The following is a 26,138-nucleotide window of genomic DNA, read 5'->3' as shown; positions in this document are numbered from 1 at the left end:
GGGGCCCCTGTGATCCAACCCGTCACAACCATATTTAATGTTTTTATAAACTGTCTTGTAATAAAACACTATCTCGTTACAAACAATATTTACAAGTCTGTGAATTAGCAGAAATAACACATTCTTCAGTGTACAAGTAGGGCAGGGTGTTCTCAAATTCATTACACAGGGACCCCCTTCTGACAACAAAAATAATTGGGGTTGGGGACCAAAGGCCAATCCCACTGAAACCCACCCAGGGAGGGGGGCTAACTAACATCAAAGCCCAAGGGCTTCAAACCTAGATAGGTGACTTGTAACCAGGCCCTGTTTTCAGCTTTGGTAAGAAGCCCCAACAAGTCTAAGAAAAGCTTGGTGACCCCAGTAAAACAGGGACATGACCCAGTTTGGGGTCCCCTCCTGACCAACAGGTTGAAGATCACTGGAGTAGAGAATCAACACTACTCAAATACCTTTGTGGAGAATGTAACAGTCTTTGATGATTATCCCTAGCACTCATTAACTATGTTATTTACCCTCAAAGCTGAGGGAAGAAAAAAATCTTTTACTGTACATGAATAGCTTAACGGTATCAGAAATACAGCTGCTCCTGAATGTATAGTAGGAGTAGTCAACAGATGGATCATGGGCCAAATCTGGACCACCAAACGCTTTTGAACAGACCTCAAAATCTCTTTATTTACTTATTACTGTTCTTTCTGTATTATATTCTCTGGAGTCCAGACCTTGACAAAAAAAATTGATTATCCCCGATGTATGGCTTGTGTAAGTCCAATACTATAAATACTTTAGCAGTTTGAATGTTAAGATGTAGCAACATAATGATACATGCTTGCACATTTACCATGAGAACTGACTTATAGTACCATGGAAAAAGTAAATAAATGGGAGTTCTGATCAAATGTAGAACAATAATCAGCTAACTCTTGATATGTAATAGTTAAGAAAAACTCAAAATTTTATCTTACCGTGCTTTTGAAAAGGTGCCAGTCACCAAAATTCATGCTCATCTCCCGTTTCAGTTCATCAATGTTACATTGAGCCAAGACACGGCCATTTATGTTTGCCTAAATAAAGGAAGTAAAACTATGTAATATTTACTTGAAAAATAAATCTTTTTAGTAATCTTGACTTTCTTTTCAAAGCTTAATGTTCCTTTATACCAGTTGATCCTGAAAAGTTTGGGAATCCACTCCCCCTTTTTGATTTTTGAGAAACCCTCCCCCCTCTCCTCTCCCCCCGCCCCCCCCAGCAATAGCAGAAAAACTTGAGGAAAAAAAAAGGAACTGACTGGGGCCGAAAAACAAAAAAAGCACAAAATCTTGAGGGGGGGGATAGCAGGATTGATACCGGGGGAGGGGAAGGGGGACTGGGTCGCGCCTTGCACCCCCCCTCCGGGATTTCTTCACACCCCCCTAATTTGGGAACCCATGCTTTATACAATAGAGATTATCTTGAAAGCCTTGAAGTGTATGTCATAGACTACCAAATGGCAATTTACAAGCTCAAATCTCAGTTCCCTGGCTAGGTTAAAGAGAATTGTGGTGGTGACCAACTCTCTCCCCAAGATAAAACATGGATTACTCTAAAGGAGGATGGATTTATCAGGAACAAATTTATTACAGGTTGGACTTCGCTGGTCCAGCATCCTCGGGACCTGAACATGGGGATTTGCCAGATTAGGAAAGGTCCCTCCACTCCTGGCCTGTGCTAAACCGCTGTCCTTCTCGCCCACTGCCCCACAGCTAGGGCTCCAGCCCATCCTGCTGCTACCTGGCCAGCCATTGTTCCCTGGGCTGGAGCTCTCCAGCGCAGCTGTTGTAGGTCCCTGCTACTGCCCAGCTGCTGGGACCAGGTCACCCTGCTGCACTGTCCACCCTGCTGTGCTCCCAGCTGAGTCGTCAGGCCCCCACCCCGCCATGGCATAGTGGTTCGCAAAAGTGTGCCCCGATGACCAGGTAGCTGCCCTGCAGATCTCTACGATGGGCAGCTGAGATATGAAGGTGGTGGAAGACTCATGGGCCCTGGTCAAATGGACCGTGATAGGCAGGGCTGGAACCTGTGCCAGCTCATAGCACACCCTGATAAAGAAAGTGATCCAGCATGAAATACATTGGTCTGATACCAACAGGCCCTTCATTTTGTCAGCTATGGACACAAATAGCTGGAGGGACTTACGAAAGGGTTTGGTCCTTTCCAAATAAAAAGCTAAGGCTCATCTAACAGCTAAGGTGTGTAAAGCCTGCTCTGTCCCAGAACTGTGGGGTTTTAGGTAAAAGACTGGTAGAAAAATGTCCGGATGGAAGTGGAAGTGGGAAACCACCTTAGGCAGGAATGCAGGGTGAGGGCAAAGCCTGACCTTGTCCTTGAAGAAGACTGTACGGAGGGTCCTCCATTAGTGCCCACAGCTCTGAAACCCACCTAGTTGAGGTAATGGCCATAAGGAAGGACACTTTCCAGGACAGGTGCAGGAGCCAGGACATTGCCAAGGGCTCAATGGGAGGGGCCATGAGCCTAGAGAGCACCAGGTGTAGATCTTGGGGTATGTCTACACTACAAAGTTAATTCGAACTAACGGACATTAGTTCGAATGAACTTTAATAGGCGCTACACTAGTGCTCCGCTAGTTCGAACTTAATTCGAACTAGCGGAGCGCTTAGTTCAAACTAGGTAAACCTCATTTTACGAGGACTAAGCCTAGTTCGAACTTACTAGTTCGAATTAAGGGGTGTGTAGCCCCTTTATTCAAACTAGTGGGAGGCTAGCCCTCCCCAGCTTTCTCTGGTGGCCACTCTGGCCAACACCAGGGAAACTCTATTGCTCCCCTCCCAGCCCCGGACCCCTTAAAGGGGCACGGGCTGGCTACGGTGCCCGTGCCAGGTGCAAGCCTGCCAGCATCCAGCCAGCTGACCCTGTACCTGGCACGGCTCGAGCCAGCCACTCGATGCCCCCCAGCCCTCCCCCTCTTCCCGGGACCAGGCTGGCGGCTCCCGGGAGCTTGCCCAGGACCGCAAGAGGCGGGCACCCGCCTGGTCTAGTGCGGACATCGTGGACCTCGTCCACGACCTCCGCACTAGGCACAGGAAAGTGGCCAGCTAGGGCAGGAGAGCTGCCAGCCTGGCCACCCAGGAGCAGGTGTGCATGAAAATCAAGGTGGTCCACTAAGACCCCTGACTCTGAGCCCTGATCTTACAATGGCCGTCCTGGGTCAGACCAAAGGTCCATCTAGCCCAGTAGCCTGTCTGCCGACAGCGGCCAGCCCTAGGGACCCTGGAGGGGATGGACCGAAGACAGTGACCAAGCCATTTGTTTCGTGCCATTCCTCTCCAGCCTTCCACAAACCTTGGGCAGGGACACCACTCCTACCCCCTGGCTAATACCACTGCATGGACCCAACCTCCATCACTTTATCTCACTTCCCTTTAAACTCTGTTCTAGTTGTAGCCTTCACAGCCTCCTGCAGCAAGGAGTTCCACAGGCTGACTCTTTGCTTTGTGAAGAACAACTTTCTGTTACTAGTTTGAAGCCTGCTACCCATTCCTTTCCTTTGGTGTCCTCTAGTCCTTCTATTATGGCACCTAATGAAGAACTTTTCTTGATGCACCCTCTCCACCCCACTCATGCTTTTATAGACCTCTATCCTATCCCCCCTCAGTGTCCTCTTTTCTAAACTGAAAAGTCCCAGTCTCTTTAGCCTCTCTTCATATGGGACCTGTTCCAAACCCTTGATCATTGTAGTTGCCCTCCCCTCTGCCACCCTCTCTCTTCCCCTCTCCCACCTCCTTTTCCCAGTCTCCCCCAGTTTTGTTCAATAAAGAGAGATTCTATTTTTGAACACAATTGTCCTTTACTTTGTACATCAGGAAGGGGGGCTAGGGAGGGGTAAGTGGAAGGAGGTGAGGTGGGAATGGGGTACGAGCCCCTGATGGGGAGGACTGGGCTGGCTCTGCGGGCTTCTGGGGGTGGAAGCTCTCCTGCAACCCCCCAATTGCCCCCTCTCCCCAGATGGCAGCCTGCGGCAAGTGCAGCCGGTCTGATGGCCGAGTGCTGTGATGTGCCCAGTGTGGGTACTCCAGGCAATCCAAGCCAGGACTGCTTTGCAAGCGGGGCACCCCTGAGAACTGTCTGTCTGGGGTGGGGGTCGGGTCCCTTTAAGCACAACCCTCAGCTAGCCTGAGACAGCAGCTCCACGCTCTAAGTTAGTTCGAATTAGCACTGTAGTGTAGACATACCCCCAGAGGGGAGGAGGTTACATACCTGGGGAAAAACCCTATCCTACTCCTTAAGAAAACGGTGCACCATAGGATCTGTGAAAACAGACCAGCCCCACGACCCTGAGTGAAAAGCTGAGATAGCCACCAAGTGCACCCTTACAGAGGAAGGGGCAGGCCCTGGGTTCTAAGGTCCAGGAGGTAATCCAAAATGGCTAGGACTAGGGCCTCCGTAGGTGAGAACCCCTTACCCTCGGAGTACGAATGCTTCCACTTCACCAGGTAAGAGGCCCTTGCAGAGAGTTTACGACTTCCCAAGAGAACTGCCTGAACTTGGTCTGTGCACTGCCTCTCCATGGCAGTCAGCCACTGAGTTTCGATGTCATGAGGTGCAGGGATCGGAGGTTTGGGTGCCAAAGCCTGCCAAACTCCTGAGAGATTAGGTACAGGGGAAGGGCCAGGGGCCATTCCACTGAGAGCTCGAGGAAAGCCGCTGATGTGTGGCTGGTATGTGGTCTCAGTTCAAATCTTCAAAGGTCCAGCCTAGGGCCCTAGGGCTTGTTCGAGTGACCCACCTCCCTCGATCGGAAAAGGAGCTGGACAGCTGCCTGCCATTCCTTTTATTGTTATTGCCCCCGCACCTTGAGAAATCTGGTCCGTTTCCCTGCTCGTACAGATGGGAGGGGGCACAAGGGAGTGAATGTCTCTGCGGGACCTGAGGGTCACTCTAGTATCTTTCAGCCCAAAGAGACTAGAGTCAGTGTGCTCAGAGAACAGGCCTGCCCCCCTCAAATGGCAGATCCTGAATGGTTTTCTGGACCTCTGCTGGGATGCCAGACACTTGAAGCCAGGCGCCCTTCTGCAGTACCACGCTGGTCGCCATAGTCTGAATGCCAGCTGAGATACGACCTTGCCCTCTTCCAAAAAGGCCTTTTACTCCTGCTTGAAATTCTGGGGCAGGAGCTCCCTAAACTTGTCCATCGCTGCCCAAGAGTTGAAGACGTACCTGCTTAGGAGCACTTGTTGGTTGACCATCCTGAGCAGAAGCTCCCCAGAGACATAGGTTTTTTGACCTAAGAGGTCTGACTGTTTGGCCTCCTTATTCTTGCGAGTAGGTACGGGTTGACCCTGGCATTTGCACTGGTCGGTGGCCTGAACTACAACAGAGCTTGGCGGTGGGTGAGAAAACAGGTGATCACGCACTGCCTGCAGGACAAAATACTGCTGCTCTGCCCTCTTATTTGTGGGCAGTATAGAGGCAGGCGTCTGCCAGAGTGCCTTTGTAATTTTGCCCACCATCTTGTTCAAGGATAGAGCCATGCGAGAAGAGGCCTCCAAGTTGAGTATGTCCACCACTGAGTTGGAGTCTTCCAACACTCGCTCAAGTTGCACCCCCAAACTCTGCGCCAGCATCTTGAGAAGATCCTGGTGGTCCCAAGAATCCATTGCTGGCAACCCCAGGGCCTCGTCTGTGTAGGAAGACGAGTACTTGTGTACTCTTGAGTCCTCATGTTCCTGAGTTCACTCCAAAGCCTGGGATGGAGCAGGCTGGCTTGGAGAGGGAGCGGGGGGCCCTGCTCCACTGACCTTTCCCAGGAGGACTTAGGGGAATCCCTCCAGGTTGATGTCACCTGACTCGGCGCCAACGATCAGGGCAGCTGTGTGGTCAAGGATGGTACCCGAGGCTTTGAACACGAGGAGCCCTCAATGGATGGGGCACTCCCCTACACCTGATGGTAGGCCAACAGGGTCTAGAAAGACCACTGTTATTGGTGTTGCCACTGAGGTGGCCAGGTCTGCTGTACCAATAGGCCCGAGACAATGAAGTGACGTGAGTGATGCCAAGAAGTGGAACGGTGCCGAGACCTAGAATGATGCTGGGATTTGGAGTAGCACCAAGACCAGGAATGTGAAGCTAAAGCCAAGGACCACGCCAACTCTGCGTTGCAGTCTGAGGAGTATTCGGACTCCAAACATGGTGATGCCAAAAGTGTGCCCTGCAAGCAGTGCCGGACCATTGCCACCAGCTTGCCGCCATGCCGGAGAGGTGGTGGAAGCATCAGACTTCTGTGTGGATGGGGGTGCTGGAGGATGAGCTCTCCCTCTACTCTTGGGAGAGCGTTGCCACCAGTCCAGTGGCCACAGCCGGTGCCAGAGCCGGCATCAATGGATGCACTAAAGTGTGACACCGCATGTGCTGTTGGGCCTGAGGTTATCATCAAAAACTCAGCTAGAGCCGACCTCAACGATTGTCTGCTCAGGTCCAGTGCTGACATCTCGGTCAGGGTGCACCAAAGGCAGCAAAGGCACCATGTGCTGCCTCAAAGATGTCCGGCATGGAGTGATAGAGGCATGGTTGATGAGCATCGGCTCCTCCTCTGGGCTCCTCTTCCTGGCCACAGTCGACTGGCCACGCGTGGGCCCAGGAGCAGCAGGCCTCAGGGCCGGCGCTGGCGCAGCAGGGTGCCCTGACTGGGGGCACACCATGCGCACGTGCTGAGGTGGTCATTAGCCCCTTTCCACCCTCTTCTTTTTAAGAAGCATCAGGGACAGAGAGCACTGACCGGCGAAATGGTATCTCACCACCGTTGAGATCCTGGAAGAACTCAGTGCCTCCCACACCAAGGCTGGTTCGCTGCGGGATTCCTGTGCCTCGTCCGCGTCCGGTGCCATTTGGAGTGCTGACTCCATCAGGCGTATTTTCAGGTGCGAGTCTCTCTCCCACTGGGTCCAGGGCTTGAAACCATGGCAAATCTTGCAGTTTGCCAGGACATGAGGTTCACCCAGACACTTCAGGCACGAGTCATGTGGGTCCCCACAGAGTGCACGCGTAGTGCAGTCTGTGCAGGGCTTGAAGCTGTGAGGACCTGGCATGCTCCAGGGGTGAGACGGGGGGGGGGGGAAGAGGGGGGCGAAACTGGCAAACCAGGACCCAACAGTAACATTAAACAATAAGCTAAAACAATGACTTCATAAACTAACAGGGAAAGCAACTTGGAGAAACAATGGGACTCAATATGGTGCTAACTAACTGCAAATACCACTAGGACCTTGCTTGCAATCAAGCAAGATAACAGCTCCAATGATGGGCGGCAAGAAGGAACTGAGGGGGGTGGAGGGCCAGCAGAGGTATACATGTGCTGCTATGGCGGCACAACTCCAGGGGGCTCCCCTGCTGGCTCAACGGGTACAGCTAAGGGAAAATACTCTGGCAATCTGTGCATGCAGCGAGCACACACCTAAATGGAATGGACATGAACAAGAACTCAAAGAAGAGAAATATTTCTTATTAATTTGAGGCCTCTATTTCAGAACAAGGATTTGGGATGGACGAGTTTCCTCTGCTTCACAACAATTGTGACAAGCAGCAGCCAGTTCATGAGTCACAATTATTTGTAGAATGAATTGGGTTCTCCCTTTTATTTTTTCCTAAACTGATCTAATCCACTGCAGAAACCTCTCTGCTTGTAATCCAACCTCAAAAGAACTGGGCCCAAAAAGAAAAGGGAATGGGGCAAAAAATTTCCAGTTTGTTATCCTTATAAACTAGAATATAAATAAATGCATAGTATACTATCTTTCCATCTTTGGAGACTGATTGGAGCCTTTGGTATTTAATAGGAGGAGTAGTATGACAGACCTCCCAGGAGACAGTTGAATAAAGATGATTATGGGGCAGTGCAAGAGCTTGCCATCTAAAGGCAAGTGATAGTTGGAAATAAGAGAAGAAATCACATAGGGATGACCAGAGAAGGTTCTTGAATAGAAGTATTCACTACACGATACAGCTAGAGTTATAGATTAATACTAAGGAATAAATTAAACCTTATAAGAGGACCAACAGCCATCCTTAAAATATCCTGCATCAAATACATTTTCTGAGTTAAAGGTTATCTTTAGCAATACATTTTGGAGTTTTCTGAGCTGTTAGGGAAGAGTGAAGCTACATTCCAGCATAGTAGTGCTGCTAATATATTTTAGACTTCCCTTATGAAAGGACAACACCTCTATTAGCAATTTGGAAAGAGGAAAAGTTTAAATGGCTGGAATAGAGGATTGACCCACTTCTGGGTCACTGATACGCTCCATATGAACAATGCCTACAAGAAAATGTTTGAGTATGCACAGAGGCTAGCGTGAGGTCCTTTTAAAGTAAGATTCCATAAACGACTCAATGGCTCCAAGCCTATAAAGCTGCAAGACTATTCAAGGGGAAGCCTGGTTATGAACCAAGAACTTATGGCTGGAACCTGAAGCCAGGCAAACTAAGATTACAAATAAAGTACACATACACATTACATCTATCAGGGATGGTCTAGATGGTACTAGGTCTTGCCGTGAGGGCAAGGAACTGGACTCGATGACCTCTCTAGGTCCCTTCCAGTTCTAGTGTTCTATAAGTCTAACAGCAAAGGTTATTAATCATTTAGTAAAAATGATGAAGGAAAGCAGTAGATCTTTTGCCTGTTGATGTCATCATACACAGACTGAATGCTTTTCTGAAAGAAATGTTCTAGTCAAAGATATCATTGGGTTTCTTTCATCAGTAACTTAGTGAAATTCTCTGGCCTGCTTTACGCAGGAGGCTGTACTAAATAGTCTAATGGTCTCTTCTGGAATCTTAAAATTTTTCAGTTTTATGATCTATGTAGAAAATCAGGGACATGTAATCCAGCACTTACCCAAGAGGGTTCAGCGGATAATTATAAAAAAGGTCAATACAGATTTACTCTGACATACAGTTGGGAATCGGAATTTACAGAAAGCTCAGCAAAATCACCCAAATAGAAAAATGGCTTCTGACCCAGCCTCAACATTTCTTACTTTCCTGGCATCAGTAGGCAACACTGGATTGTGAAAAGGTAGGGGGGACAAAAGGGATTAATTTTAGTATGTGAGAGGGAAGACAGAGTAAATGAAAGATAGTGAATAAGTGTGTCAGAAAAAGTGAGGGAGATATGGAATGGTGAGGGATTAAGGAGGAGGAAAGGGTAAATGGACTGAGTGATATGAGATAGGATGAAGTGACAAAAAAACCCAAAGCTACAGAAAATATAAAAACAAAACAGGAGGAGGGAATATATAAAAATAAAATGAGAAAACTGTGAGACAGGCATCTAGGAGCATGGGAGATTTCTATAAAATAGTTAAAAGTCATGCAAATACAGGAGTAGAAAATACACAGGGACTTCGAGAAAACAGTGAAATGTAAATAGAAGCCCATACTGGATTGTAATTTGTTCCATATTTTATGCTGAAAAGGGAGAACAGAGGAAGCTATGGTTTAGGAAGGTAGGGGATCTTCTCTCCCCTTCTGACTCCCTACAGATACTATACTTGCCAAAAATCCTCCTTTACCCACTTTCTTGACAGCCTACATATCTATAACATCCCCTCTGGGACAAGGATCCCATTTTTACTTGTTTGAAAAACAAACGCAGTCACCTTACTTGGAGACAAAGAATACCATTTCAGATTAGGCTTCTGTAGTGAACTGTTTAATTCATGTAGGGATGGAAATTTTAGAAGTAGTTTTCATTTGTTAGCTCTCATACCGAGCACCCCTTTGACAGTATTAAGCCTTTCAGAAGGTTATGTAGAATTTTAGTATTCTGCACACATCCAGAACACTCCATCCTGTTATATCTCTGCCAGGATAAGGGAATAAACGGGGGAAGAACTATCTCCTAATTTATCAGAAAATAACACTGATGGAAATGAAAAGTCTTTAGAAACATTTTTCCCTTTATCTAAAGCAGAGCTACTCAACTTTGGAAGATCCAGGGGATACTAACAGCATATGCCAAGGGCCGCAACTTAACTGTGATTGCATATACATGCAAATATATATACAAATAACTTCTTTCACACTAACTGGCATAAATAAAAAAATTACCCATATAACAGCACTTTTAAAGAGCAATGACAGTCCAGGAATTTAACTACTAAAACGCATATCAGTAGACCATTATATTGACTACTTTTTTGTTTTGGCTCCCACCCGCGGGCTGTGTGTTGAGCCCCGCATAAAGTCAAACCACATCACGGGCCACAAACAAACAGGCTGTGATCCGCATGTGGCCCATGGGCTGCACGTTGAGTAGCCCTGATCTAAAGTATGATAAAGATTATACAGTCTTATCTGAGAGAAAAAAATATATTAAATGCAAGCTTTAGGAAAATCATCTTGATAAACTGAGCAAGGTAAATTAATTACAACAATGTACAATATTCTTTTTGCAATAATAATCTGTGTGACATTTCACTTTAGTGACTTATCTGACTTACAAATACAAGTTGAACATCCCCAGTCAGGCAACTTTGGGACCTGACTGATCCCAAAACAGGAAATTTTCTGGACCAGGAGGTCAATGCTGATCCCTCTGCTCCTGCCAACCGTGAGGCTCTGTTCCAGCAGCACCAGAAAGATCAGCATTGATGCAGTGGAGATGGGAATGCACTTGGGGGAAGAGGCAAGGTGGCTGTATAGCCTTGTGGTTGGGGGCACAGCCCAGTGGTGGAGGCCCAAGGATGACAGGCTGTGCTTCTACACCCCCACCACTGGGATGAATTCCTGTTGCAGGACTACACAATTATCCTGCCTCTTCCTCTGCATGTCCCCCACATCCCTGCACCTCTCTCTCCCTCCCTGACCTTGAACTGCAGTGCTCTGAAAGCTCTGTGAGGGTAGGGGAGAAATTTCTTTTCCCTAGGAGCATAACCCCACAGCACCCACAGACCCTGAACCACAGATGTTGCTGTACGAGGGAAGTCTGGCTTATAGAGGTCCAAACAGCACAAGATAAGATGTTCAAGACATTTTGCATGAAAGATGCTTTACATGCTTTGAACATACTATGTAAATAACTGAAGTGTAATAACAGATCACCTTTCTTATAGTCGCAGAGTACTGAGGTAGCATACTCTGATCCAGCCCTTCTATCTGCTTCAGCTTCTCACAAATGACATCTACATTCATGGAGTTCAAAGACACAAGTGATCCTCCAGTGGCTGATCCTGTGACTGTTCCTGTTCCCTATGCACGTAGAAAAATGTACACAAACAATATATTCAAATATTCAGCATGAATGATGCAAATCAAACTGTCTTCAATTATACGCATTTTTGGAGATGGAGCTGAAAAGTAAGAATACCATGATTAGTACCAAATTATCTAAACATAATAATGAAAAATACTAATATAAGGCAATAGTAATATGAATCATACTGAAAAAGAAATGGCTGAAACTCTGTCCATACTGAAAATGTTCTACTTTAACCAAACTAATTAAAACATCAGTATTTAACAAATTAACATTTCAATATAAATAAGGGGTAAACTAACATGTGTCACCAATAGTTTTGATAGATTTAACTAGGTTGCATTTTAAGAGCAAGATGAAGCCTAGAATATTTCCTGAAATTTTGGAACTCATCAGATGTAGTGTTCAAAAGTTCTCACATTACATTAAGAATTGCCATTATAGCTTATATCAATTCCCCATTCAGAGCTCAGATTACTACAACTATGGCATCTTTTAAACAGATTAACTCATTTGTTTATGTAAGATTGCTTGCTTTAACCTTGTAATAACTCTAATTTCTTTTCTTAGTCAACAATCTTCAGTTAATTTATTGCAGGAGCAGCTACAAGCACTGTCTTTTGAGATAGATTTAAAGTACAAAATAACCTCAGACAAGTGTTTGCTCTCTTGGGACGGGGAGCAACTTGAATATTTTGTGATTTTTGGTGTACAGCAGGGGTGTCCAAACTTTTTTCAAAGAGGGCCAGATTTGATGAAGTGAACATGCGTGAGGGCCAACCATTTTGCCTGACATTCTTTGAACCATTAAAATTAAATGCAAATTAACTATTTTATGCAAAGTTTATTGCAAATGGCATACTTTTCATTTCGTCACATGGATGACAAATCTAAACAGGTGTTAAATCACTCTGCCTTTCATATCTGAAGGCCAGATTGAAAAAAAATCCAGGAAGCTGAAATATGTGTCAGGAACATTGTAAAGTACATTACATATTATTGGTAATAAAGGTTGTCTGTCAACTTTTAAGTTAAAAAAATATGAACAGGAACATAACACCAAGTATACATGTTGTGTCCAAATATATTTATAACTGATTTAGACCAACTGACATTAACTGAGATTTTACAATGTATTCATCTCAATACATATGGATTCGTTGGGGGCCATAAAAGATAGATATTGCCAAATTACCTGTGGGGCCGTATTAAACCAGAACACGGGCCGCAATTGGCCCACGGGCCGGACTTTGGACATGCCTGGTGTACAGCAACCAACTATCACTAAGTACAGGCTGCTTGGGTGGCAAGATAGACTGCCTGTGACTCCGTAATATGATCATGCTTTACACATTCATTTTTTACTGAGTTGGTGAAATCTAATTACAAAATCACAACCTCATTTGGAGTCTCTGCCCTGCTTCTTGACAGTCTGCCCTGAGGTTGACATTAATGCACGAACCACTCTGGGCAGTGTGACACATTGGTTCACAGAAAACACAAGTGAAAAAGACACACCTGGAAGCAAATAAGGATAGCTGTGTACAGTCGTCTTCTATAAAAGAAGAGACTAATAGAATCTTAAAAATCCAAGGCTGATAGGCACTTCCAACGGTCATGTAGTCCAACACCCTGTGCTAAAGTGGGACTAAATAAACCAAAACCATCCCTGAGAGGCATTTGTCTAAGCTGTTCCTAAAAGTCTCCAATAATGGGAGTTTCGTAACAGCTAATGGCTATCTTTCTAATAACTAATCTTAATCTCTCTCACTAGTCATTCAAATTACTTTTTGCCCTACCTTCTGTGGACATGGATAACAAATGATCATAGTCTTCCTTTTAAAAATCTCTTAACATATTTGAAGTCTGTGATCAAGTACTCCTTCAATCTTATTATCTCAGGACTAAACACTTTTCCTCATAGGTCATGTTTTCTAAACCTTTTATCCTTCTTGTTGCTCTTTTTAGGACTCACCAATTTGTCCACATCTTAAAGCATGATGAGTAAACACTACTCATCTGAGGCCTCAACAGTGCTGAATAAAGCAGGACAATTAAGTCTTGTGTCTTATATGCAAACAATCTTGTTAATACACCCCAGAACAATGAAAAATGAGTGTGTTATAGTGTGTCTCTCTTTTTTCTCTTTATTTAATCACTTCACTTTCAGAGATGAGTTGAAGAAAGCATCAAGAGCACTTAAATTCAAGGAAAGAAATACATTTACTCTTGATGATGAGAAAATGTACAGCTACATTAGACAATATTATAATTTAGTTTTTTTAAAAGGATAAGCCCTCATATACATCAAAATATAAGCCAATCACTAAGGCCGTGTCCAGACTCAGGGGTTTTTTCGGGAAAAGTAGACTTTTCCCGAAAAAACTTCCCCTGCGTCCAGACTCAAGCCGCGTTCTTTCGAAATTATTTCGAAAGAACACGGCTTTTCTTTCGATGGCGGTAAACCTCGTTTCACGAGGAAGAACGCCTTCCTTCGAAAGTTCCTCTTTCGAAGGAAGGCGTTCTTCAATGTAAAGAGGCCGTCTTCGAAAGAGAGCATCCAGACTCGCTGGGTGCTCTCTTTTGAAAAAGCGGATTTCTCTTTCGAAAGATCCGCCTGCAGTCTAGATGCGATCTTTCTAAAGAGGCTCTTTCGAAAGATGCTTTCGAAAGAGCCTTTCGAAAGAAGCCTGCAGTCTAGACATAGCCTAAGTGATTAACATTAGGAAGAAGCTTCCTCTCTGAACTACGTGACTGCCCACAGTATAGGGTTTCCTGCATCTTCCTCTGAAGCATCTGGTACTGTACAATGCTAGAAATAAAATACTGAATTAGAGCAACTACTCGTCAGATCTGGTTTGGTTATTCTTATGATCCCAAATAATACAATGGCTGTCAGGTATACAGAAAAAAAGACAGGCAGCTGCACATAGGGCAATAATTGAGCATTATTTGTATTGTAATCTTTGTTTTCCAATACTTACATCATTTTTACATTCTTAGCCTTCTTAGACTCCTACTTAACAGATAGTTTTAGCTAATATTTCCTCACCATACACTCACTACTCATTTTTGATATTCACAATTATCTAATACTTATTTCATAGTATGTAAATAGTAAAAGATATTCCAGTTTCTTTTACAAATAAAAGCAAACATGGTTTTAAATAGAGCATTATAATTCTAATAAAACAGATTGAGAGGTTTTTTTAAACAACTACATTTCTGTTCTAATAGATAACTCCAATGTAGAATGAAAGTAAACAACAAACATTTTAGAAAATGTTCTTGGTTAAAACTTACACGATTGTTACCTTGACTTGAGAAATTTGCCCAAAAGACAATAAAAAGGTTGTAGCACTAATCATTCTGATATTAGTTTTTTTTTACCCAAGTTGTCAGCATAATTCAGAAACATTTAGAGATGTTTGGATGCATTATCCCATTCTTCTTCCTATTCCAATGTGATCTCTCAACATTCTTATAATGAACACAGTGAATAAGAAAAGCTGAAAAGCATGAACTAGGATAATCCACCTATAATCACAATTTATTGGTTAATAATTCAAATTGCACTGTTAATGAAAAAAATCTATCATTTGAAAAAAATCTGTCATTTGAAAAATGACAGCCAAAAATATGGTTAAAACTATTTTATAATGGTGCTGCTAACATAAATACTTTAACAATAATGTGAAAAGTTCTATCAAATACAGTATCTGTAGATAAAGCAATAAAAAAGGAATGTCAGTGTTGAGATGGAATAGATCTTCTTGCATTAGATCAAAATATTTTAGCAGTCAAGAGCACTATTGGAAGTCACTATTTCTGCATGCATTAGGAGTTAGTTTGGAAAGCAGCATTTTTCTACTTCAAAAATCATATGGGGAAACTGCTAAAATATGTAGATTATGCTTGTTAAAGTATAAACTGTTTAAAATAAATACTCATTAATCCAAAGGACTATTTATAAAAAAAAAAATAAGAATATTGCCTGAAGAATAAATATGTAATTGCTTTAGGGATAATGTCATCATGTAAGTGATTTAAAACTGTACTTAAACTGACACATTTTTCAGCTTAGGGAACATTACACTGAAAAATATTAGCCATGCAAAAGCTAAAAGCAGCTTGTCAAAGAAAACCTAAGGGCTAGTAATGAGCATTAGTTTATAGACAGCCTAGCATGAAGAGCCAGTATGATAGCTTTGGCAATGATTCCATCAAATAAGTGAATGACAATTCATAGAAAGTTGCTGTACCTGTCTCTGTCTGTTTAACCCAGATTTACACAGCTTCAAGAAAGGGACAAAACAGAATGGAGAGACAGAAACTTAAAGTGAAACATCAAAAATGTCTAAAGATGTAATTTATATTTATGCATTTATATTAATCTCATTTTAAACAATACATGTAAAACTACATTTATAATACAAAGTTAGCGTATTGATATTTTTATACTGCTATAAAACATTTAAGATAAATAATTTTGATAAGTAACTTGCTCCTTTTGTATTTGTAAAAAAGCAGATGAATACTTATTGGCATTTAATATGTTAGAATAGAGGGAAGATTTGTATCATTTTTGCTTGAAAAACTCTTGGTTTGCTTCCTAAAATTTCTTTGTCATTTCAAAATTAGGTCACACCATTATTTGTCAAATAATTTTAAAGTCCTCATAGCTAAGCAAGGAAAACTAGTTGAAAAGGTAGACTTTGAGAGTATACAGTAATAGAGTTATAAGGGGATTCATTCCACATTAACAACATTTGCAAAAATAAGTGATAAACTTCCCAAGTTACATCCTCTGTTCGTGCCCAGATCTGTTTGCTAAGATCTGTTTGCGTCCATTATTTTTGAAGGATAGACAGGGTTTATTCATAGTATGTGACTGCACAGGCCCACTTTAGGGCCTATTCAATGAAAGTATATTATGACAAGGCACTATCAATGTAATGTAACAGGGAAAACATCTTTAAAAAATAACTATGTTAAGGCATGCTCTATCCTCACAGATGTAATTAGTAGTGCTAACTTTATTCCTGATACCATGTTGATAGATAACATAGGTCTTTGTCATAAGATCAGAATCCAAACAACTCTTTAGACTGGACAGAGATCATGCGTTCTTTGCTGTCTGAACAGTGCCTAGAAAATCATGGGTGCTAGTAGAAAACAAAAGTGAATACTTCAAAAAATTTCATTAAAATTACTACATCATACCCTGCTAGAACAAGAAACAGCTTGGAACTCATTAAAGAATAGTGAATTTGTAGTGAATTTATTGTAGAAAAGGTATTTTGGAGACTCCAGGACAAAAGTACAGAGTCAGTATTATAATGTACGGTAGGCTGCATTTTGCGCTTGAAGTTAATGGCAAAGCTTCCATTCATTTCAAAGCCTTAGGATCAGGTTCTAAGTCAGTTAATTTACTAAAGAGGGCCAGCATTAACACTGCAGGGAATATTAATATTATTCTTGATTCACTATTTTGCTCTGCACAATATAATGCACAAAACAAAAATTAAACATGTAATTCAAATCTTACACGAGTTTTACACCCACATCAGAGTTCATTAATTTCCATGAAGTTACTTCAGATTTAAATTGGCATAGGAAAGATTAGGATCTTCTATAAAAATTAGGTTAATATTATTGACATACTGACATCAATGGCAGGAACCCCAAAGCATGAACAGGTATTCTGCAATCATAGAATCACAGAAATATAGGACTGGAAAGGATCTTGAGGAGTTAACAGCTCCAGCCCTCTGGATAGGACCTTTTCCACAAAGCTCTGACAACGCACAGAAATTTTGACCCTTATAAAAAAAATGGGTGCTTCAGAAATACTAGCTCATTGCTCTGACCAAGGAAGGTTACTAAAATGCATGCCAAGGGAGCTTCTCTCCTCTATTCAGAGCTATATAAATCAGCCTTTCTAGCCCCTGTCAGTCAGAAATCAAGACTTAACTTTAATTCTCCATATGGTACTGCTATTAGATCACGAAATCATTCACAGTAGTTGGTATTCATTAAAAATTTCACAAGGATTTTTAGTACAGGCAGTCCCCGGGTTACGTACAAGATAGGGACTGTAGGTTTGTTCTTAAGTTGAATTTGTATGCAAGTCGGAACTGGTACATATTGTAGGGGAATTCTAGCCAAATATTTCTCCAGAGCTCAGTTTCATTCTCCCACACCTCACTTCCCTCAGTCCTTTATTCTCAAGCTGAGGTGTCTGCTGAGAAAAGCCGCTCCGCGTCTCCCTGGTCTGCTAGGGGGAAGCAGCTAGTGCGGGGTTGCCTCACCCCGTTTGTAAGTAGGGATCCGATGTAAGTCGGATCCATGTAACCCGGGGACTGCCTGTACACTGAATTATTTTGCATGCATGGATCCATGCATTAAATATGTAAAAGCTATTATCATATATATTGGCGAAGATATATGTATTAAGGGCTCCCATAATACTTGGATGGAATTATGTCTATTGAATCCATCATTTGTGGATAACTGAATTGCCTCAAATGCCTCTACTGTGACTGTAATAGCTCTGAAAAATTCACTTTATACTCAATGGAAGCATGAAAACAGTTCATTTTTTCCATCATAGTTAAATCAATAGAGAACAAACATATTAAGTAATATTGTCTCTCTCTTCCACAGAATTTCAACCAGAAAGTCAGCAAGGTCAGTATTATCTTGCATAGCGGATTCCCCAGAGGTTTAGAGATAGCTAACCACCCTAGACTCCTGGGCTACGTCTAGATTGGCATGATTTTCCGGAAATACTTTTAACGGAAAAGTTTTCCATTAAAAGCATTTTCAGAAAAGAGTGTCTGGATTGGCACGGATGCTCTTCCGCAAAAGCACTTTTGCGGAAAAGCGTCTGTGGCCAATCTAGATGCGCTTTTGCGCAAAAAAGTCCTGATCGCCATTTTGGCGATCGGGGCTTTTTTGCGCAAAACAAATCTCAGCTGTCTACACTGGCCCTTTAGCGCAAAAGTTTTGCGCAAAAGGGACTTTTGCCCGAATGGGAGCAGCATAGTATTTCCGCAAAAAGCACTGATTTCTTACAGTAGGAAATCAGTGCTTTTGCAGAAATTCAAGCGGCTAGTGTAGACAGCTGGCAAGTTTTTCCGGAAAAGCAGCTGATTTTCCGGAAAAACTGGCCAGTCTAGACACAGCCCTAGAGTCTACCTGTAAAAGGGCTTTCAGGGGATTAGGGATGGTAGATACCAAAGCCCTTTCAGCCTCCTTTACACAGAGCAAAGGAGAAGACAAGCAGGTATTAAAACAAAGGAATTCACAACCACTATAAAATTCAGAAGCAGGGTTTTAACTACTCCATTAACGTTGCAAAAGCGGCGAGGAGTCCTGTGGCACCTTATAGACTAACTGAAGTGTAGGAGCATAAGCTTTCGTGGGCAAAGACCCACTTCATCACATGCATCTGACGAAGTGGGTCTTTGCCCACGAAAGCTTATGTTCCTACACTTCAGTTAGTCTATAAGGTGCCACAGGACTCCTCGCCGCTTTTGCAGATTCAGACTAACATGGCTACCCCTCTGATACTTGACCCCATTAACGTTGTATTTTTATGAAAATATTACAGGGTTTCAGAACAGTATATGTTCTGCAATGCTTGTGTATGTAGGTTCAATAGCATTAGTTTAAGAATGAGAAACACCCCATTCCAGTAAGACACACACGTTTTAATTCAGTCTTCGTTGCTATAATTATGCTGCAATTCTTGTTTTCCCCATTGCTGCATAATAAAAGTGAGATTTTATTAAAATATTTACCTGTGTCAGAGAAGACAAAAAATAGCTGAAGTCATACACTTAGGCTGTTGCAGATAACAGAATAAAGCAATCGAGAATGGTTAAAACTATGATAACCCTTTTGTGCTGGCAGTCACCACAGAGTTTGATGGCCAGGAATGGTTTTTTATGGAATGACTTCCACAATTAAGGGCTAAAATAGTTACATATAAAGGAAGATACTTTTATTTCATTATAAATATTCAGACAAAGACTGAAGTTGTGGAATACAACATCTTAATATTCACTTATTCATAAGTTAAGGTAGACCTTAACATACCAGCTCATGGAATATCATATATAGCAGATTGTTGTTATTTTTATATAAAGTTGCTTTATGCTGTAACTACTGCAGTGGCTTTCTGCTGGGATCTTGGAACAAAAGACAATAGGATAGGATTCAGCCACTCAGTTGTAAAAACTAAGTAATAAATGGCCAACTGCCATTCCCCACTCCATTTGGCCATCAGGGAACTGCTGGTGAAATCTGAAAACAATATACTCTTAGCTGAAGACTTTGTATTTCATAGCTATGGAGAGAAAGTCAGGAGAAACTACTGGAAAATAATACAGCAGGTCTTATAAGTAAAATATTAGCTTTTGAATTCATTCACAAACTACAATTATTAGTGTTCAACTACTCTATTTGTCCACCAAGCCACTGATGCAGTGTTAGTGAACTGCAATTAAAATCAATGCAGACTCATTACTGCTGATGAAGCAATGAGATGCTAAGTGTCCACACCACATGACTACTCATTTACCATTGAGGGGTTTGTGGGTGAAGAAAGCCCCTCATCGACATCCTCCTTGATAACATCCTAACAACAACAAAATATTATGGTTTGTGTAAAACAATAAAAGGCTCAACAAAAATAAGAAGTAAATAAAGTATGGAAATGAGTATAATAATACATAATCAACAGAAACATTTGTTTTGCTGGAGTGATTTAAAATATTTTAAATCCTTTTTTTAAAAACTGCATCCAAAGGCATCACTATTCTAGTATTACAGTGATTGTCAAATGAGGCTCTTTTTTAGCCTTCCTCTGATGTAAATTCTCTTTTGAACACAATCTAATACAATAAATTATGAAATTCTTTTTAAAGGATCTGTATTTTTATTTCTATATGCACCTAGAAAAGAAGCACAGAGCTCATTTTTTCTTTTAAAATGTATATGTAAATATAAATCATATGTATTTTAACAAAGCTAAAACTGACATATACTGAATATAAATATATTTTGTTTTAATCTGAAATAAAACAATTTAAAAAAGTAGTCCTTTTAATTAATAATAATTTTATTATGGCGATTTGATATCCCAAATTCTACATGAAGTAATAGGATGAAACTATATTTCCTCAAAGCCTTTTGTTTATATAGATACATATACATCTGCACACACATGTATATAATAGCCTATATAAAAAGTAATTACAATATTTTACCAAGTGAGATATACATTTTTAAGTGAAGATGTTTATGTCATAGTACTAAATCACATCATGTTATTTATGGTAGCAAGAAATGACAGTTTTCACTAAAAAAAAAGCCATCCTGCCAATGTCCATTGCCAGTAAAAATTTCTATTCTTAGTTCTTAGATGTTAGAATTAATTTCTATCCTATATATGATATTTTCTAAAAGTTAAAAAACAAAATATATTTTACATTTCATGTATCAATGTCATAACATTTCTTAAAGCTATTTATATAAATAAAGTGTGTATTATTACGTTAAAGTTACTAAACTTACTGCTGTATTACTCAGTATTCTTATTGTCTAGATTATTATTTTAATTATCCTTTAGAATACTTACTAGGCCATTGTTCTGATCCCTGGACAAACTCATTTTTAGTGATGGACGTGAGATGTGATGAGAACTGCCAGGGTAGTACCTTGGCATGTAAAGATATGGGGCAAAGAATGGCTATGGAAAGAAACACGTAACAAAACAAAACAAAAAAACAAACAAACAAAAAAGACAAAATTACACAAATCAAAATGTAATTTTAATCCAAAGAAAATTCATTTAAACAAAATACAACTTCTGCTTACGAATGCTAAATTTAATAAAGTTAGAAATTGTTCTACAGTATAGACCACTCTGTACCCACTGACACCAATAAGTTTTAGCATTGACTCCAAAGTAGAACAAATGAATGTCAATGCTGAACACTTTTGAAACTCCCATCACAATGTCTCTTTCAGGGAAGAGGAAGAATGAAGGATGAATTTTTTAATTGCAATTACTTTCACCATCACAAAGCTCTTCAATCTACAATTACAGGGAACAAGAGCACACGATAATTTGGAAAACTTCAAAATATTCCTCATATTGGATATCTACAGAACTACATAGAAAATGGAGTTCATGGCATGTAAGAGTGGTAATTTTGACTATAGAATGCTTTTTATAACCAATTTTCTTATTGTTTTAATGAATAAGAAACCAGACAGTAAAGCTACTACTTTTTAGTTCATGCTATTTTTTAAATATTTTAATACAATTGTGTTCAATTTTCAGTTTGGATGCTTGCATTTTTACAGCATATTATGATGCTATAAAACTACAGATATATAAAAGTCCTTAATAGAAAAAAATCTATTTTAATACAATGTACATTTTAATAAAAAAATCAAATTTTTTATGGGAATTATTGTTAAATGTATCTTCCTTTAAATATATTCTGGTTGAGAAAAATATTAATGTTTCTAAGCATTCTCATGGAACAGGCAAGGCTCTCTCTTTTTTAAAATAGATGGGATTTAAGGACACAAATGTTAAGTAAACTGCAAAACATACATAGCATGTCAGAACCAGAATTCAGGAGTTCCTGGCTATAAAGACATATGCTTAGTCTATCAGAAGACTCTGCCTCATACATTGATAACCAAAATCAGATAAAGATCTCAAAATTAACACTATATTTTCTCAATTTAAAACTAATAATTCAAAACAGAGTTTCTCCTTTATTTACATTTTTCGGGAGCAAATGTAAGATTCTGTATTTGGTCTGTGACTGTCAGATACCAACAACATCTAGACCAGCACTCCAAGGATGACTGCATTGTTATGATCTGTGTGTTATGCAAATAAAGCAACTGTAGATGTGCAAAACATGGAATCCTACAATTCATGATGCAGGTAAGACAGACAAACTACTTGTCAAACATTGCAACATATTTGTTTTGACCTGTAGGTACATTCATAATTTTAAGTCTACACTAGGGATGTTAAATACAGTATAGGTTAATTGAATAGTTGAGTAATCTCATGGATTTTTATCAGTTGACTATTTTATAGGCCCCAGGGCTGGGGCTGATAGCCAGAGAGCTCCGGCTTCACTCCCAAGAAGCCCCCTGCCACTCTGCACTGCTCCCCTCACGAACCGGCTGCCCTTCACCCTGAGCTGCTGCCTCCAATAAAGAGGCAGAAATGTGGGGTGCCTGCCTGTACTATTCCTAATACACTTTAAATGCAGAGCTGTAAAAGGGGTAGGTGCCTGATCCATCACAAATCAGGACTAAGCTGGGCTGCTAGCAAGGCTGCTAAAAAATTTATTGGCAAGAGGAGGAGGGAAATGTGTGTAGTATATAGCATTAACCGATAAGCTTTTGCTTATCGGTTAATCAACTACAGTATTACATCCCTAGTCTACACGTGTTGTCAGATCCCAATTTTTAATATTTTTATAAAAGTAACTGTGGTGTGCCTTTAAAATATCTTTTATTGTACCAACTTCTATTTATGAGAGAGACTAGGTTTTGGGCCGCTAGATCTGTGTGGTTCAAAAGCTTCTCTCTCTTCCCAATAGTGATCTGCAAAATAAAATATATTCCTTCACCCACCCTGTCTCTCTAACATCCTGGAATGAATATGGTTGCAGCTATACTACATACATATTATATATTTAGACATTTTTAAAAAAGAATTTACCATTTTATAGCTGTTCTCTGACAGTGAAGTAGCATCTATACATATCCACACTATTGGACAAAGTTCTCAGTGGTCCACAGGACAAAATTCAAAGTACGCTATACTAATTTATCACTATATAAATTTACCCCTAGTGGTTGGTGTCACACAAACAGCTCGTGAAAACACTTCTATGACTCAAAAAAAGAGAAAGTGAGGCTATTCCATTAGTTATAGTTAAAAATGTGAAATAAATTAAATAAAAAATGTATTGACAGAGAAAACTCACATTCCTCTGAGAAAGCCCAAATAGGAACACTTGGCTCTTCACCAGGCAGTCAACGGGAAATAATATAACTGACTAATGGAATTAGTAACTTATGACTCAGCAATAACAACTGTCCCACCACTTGCAGTAGGGGATGCAGAAGGTAAATTTTCAATTTTGTATTTCACGGTACTCTAATCCCTGTCCTTTACAGTAACTAAAGAAACAAACAAACAAAAAGAGTGGTTCCTACTTAAATGACTCACCTTAAGAGAAAAAGTTGATCCAGTAATTAATGGAGTCTAAAAGTCCCCATGATACTAGCTTTCGTGAACTCTTTGTACCACAACCAAGAATAATGTACTCTTGATTGCCTTCATCAAACCAGTAAAGTGCATTCCACAGGTGTGAAAAATAGTTTTTAAAAGGGCACCTGGAAACATGCTGTTCTAAATGTACCCTTTGCCCTAATGATTAATGCAGAGACCTGAGAATAACTCCCCCAAAACTTGCTCACAGCCCCCAAGATCTCTGAAACTCTGAGAACTTCTGGCCTGAACTTTACCTCTGCAAAAACAAACCAACAGGAATTACTTTTGCAAAGCAGAACAATTTTCAAAAGTAGTTCAAGACTAGTCTACATGTGTAGACTAGGGATATTTAAATCCTACCCCTGCTATAAGAAAATCATTTACATTTTAAAATGAACCAGGCTCAGGAAAAAACGGTTACTTACCTTTCTGTAACTGTTACTCTTCAAGGTGTGTTTCTCATGCTCACGCCACATTAAATGCATGTGAGCTATGTGCACAGCTGCTGGAGATTTTTCCCTCTGTGTTACCTGACAAAATGACTCTAGAGCCCTCTGGTGCTGCGAGCTCATGTGCCAGTAAAATGGCCTCCATCAGCTCCATATCCTCACAGTTCCTTCTTGAGGGCTAACTCGGACAGAGAGGCAGGAGGATGGGTCATAGAATGAACATGAGTGACACATCTTGAAAAACAACAGTTACAAAAAGGTTAGTAACCATTTTTTTTTTCTTCAAGTGCTTACTCATGTCCATTCCATGTTAGGGTACACCCAAGTGGTACCTTAGAAGGTTCTCATAGACTCATAGACTTTAAGGTCAGAAGGGACCATTATGATCATCTAGTCTGACCCCCTGCACAGTGCAGGCCACAGAATCTCGCCCACCCCTCTTAGAATAATCCTCTCACCTATGTCTCAGATATTGAAACCTTCAAATACTTTGAAGGCCCCAACATGCAGAGAGTCCTTCAGCTGTGATCTGTGCCCAATGCTACAGAGGAAGGCGAAAAACCTCCAGGGCCTCTGGCTCAGAGTTCATGAACATATGAACTATGCAACACTGTTCTACCAACCCAACACAATATCTAGCCTGCTGGGTGATGGCATAGTGGGATGAAAAAGTATGCACTGACAACCAAGTGATACATCTGCAAATATTCTGGATTGGCACTTGGGCTAGAAACACCAGTGAGGAAGTTTGATCTTTTGTCAAGAGCATAGTCAAGAAGGTAAGGGGCGGGACACCCAAGAATGAAATTCTTTGGGTCAAAACTGGCAGGCCTCTCATCCTGTTTGCTAATGCTACAAAAAGTGAGGTGGACTTATGGAAGAGTTTGGTCTTTTCTGAATAGAAGCCCATAGCATGCTTAATGTCCAGCAAGAGGAGACACTGCTCCTCACTTATCTTGTGCAGTTTGGGGAAGAATATTGGCAGGAAGATTAGCCTGATTACTGTGAAACTACCTTCAGGTGGAACACCAGGTAGTAGTGACATAATATGTTGTCCTTAAAAACGACAATATACAGAGGTTCATTACCAGGAATGTGACGTTCCTAGAGATATATGAGAAGGGGCACAAGCCAGGAGCTCCATGGCAGGGCTTATGAACTAAGTAGGACTAAGTTTAAGTCCCACAGCAGAAGGAGTTTGTGAATGTATGCATATAATCTCTCTAAGCACTTGAGGAAGTGAAGGGACATTTTGAGAGAGAGAAAAAATATGATCTACTGGAGGGTAGAATGTCAACAAGACCACTACGTGCATCTTAATTGCACAGATTGGAGAGGTGACCTAGTAAGTGAGGGGCCTTGTTGCGATGACCACGCAGAAAAATGCTTCCGCTTGGTGAGACAAGATGCTGTCGTAGTTCTCACTACCTAGTAATAACTTGTTGTAGACCAGCAGCAAATTTGCTGGGTTTAAAAAATGGTTATCTACCTTTCATAACTGATGTTCTTTGAGATGTGTCCATTCTATCATAGAATCATGGAATACTAGGACTGGAAGGGACCTCGAGAGGTCATTGAGTCCAGTCCCCTGCCCCCATGGCAGGACCAAATACTGTCTAGACCATCCCTGATAGATATTTATCTAACCTACTCTTAAATATCTCCAGAGATATTCTACAACCTCCCTATGTAAGATGTGCACATGCCACCTACACCACTGTCAGAAATTTTACATTTAGTGTCATCCATAGGGTTTGCTCTGACACCCTCTGGAGTACCACACTCATGCGCTGATATAGGATATGCTATTGGCCCTGCATTCCTTCTTGCCATCAGCTCTAATGGAGGGGTAGGAGGATAGGTCATCAAATGGACATGAGCAACACAGCTTGAAGAACAATAGTTACAAAACTGTTTTTAATTCAAGTGCTTGTTCATGTCAGTTCCATGTTATATGATTCACAAGCTGTAACCTTGGAGGTGGGCTCAGAGTTCATAGTCTTGAGGCTTGTAACATTACTCTACTGAACATGCATCATTCTGCACTTGATGGACAACAGTGTAATGTGATCTGATGGCATGGATCGAAGACCAAGGTGTGGCTTGCAGA

General features: G+C 41.2%; 1 protein-coding gene across 4 annotated transcripts in view; it reads right to left on the bottom strand.

The window, feature by feature from the left end:
* Positions 1 to 26,138, bottom strand: part of KIDINS220 (kinase D interacting substrate 220) — a 194,369-nt gene that overhangs the window by 11,018 nt on the left and 157,213 nt on the right. The window contains exons 25-29 of one of the 4 annotated variants that reach the window (XM_075923523.1): positions 20,901 to 21,011; positions 19,842 to 19,898; positions 15,517 to 15,549; positions 11,101 to 11,247; positions 969 to 1,067 (exon numbers count right to left, since the gene is read on the bottom strand). In XM_075923523.1, the coding sequence (XP_075779638.1) occupies positions 969 to 1,067; positions 11,101 to 11,247; positions 15,517 to 15,549; positions 19,842 to 19,898; positions 20,901 to 21,011 (447 nt within the window). The remainder of the gene's footprint in view (positions 1 to 968; positions 1,068 to 11,100; positions 11,248 to 15,516; positions 15,550 to 19,841; positions 19,899 to 20,900; positions 21,012 to 26,138) is intronic. The other 3 variants (XM_006123619.4, XM_006123620.4, XM_075923524.1) reach the window with 3 other exon arrangements.

The sequence above is a fragment of the Pelodiscus sinensis genome, chromosome 3, assembly GCF_049634645.1.
Source record: "Pelodiscus sinensis isolate JC-2024 chromosome 3, ASM4963464v1, whole genome shotgun sequence".
In the NCBI taxonomy this organism is placed as follows: domain Eukaryota; kingdom Metazoa; phylum Chordata; order Testudines; family Trionychidae; genus Pelodiscus; species Pelodiscus sinensis.
This window is presented reverse-complemented; position numbering and strand designations above follow the sequence as displayed.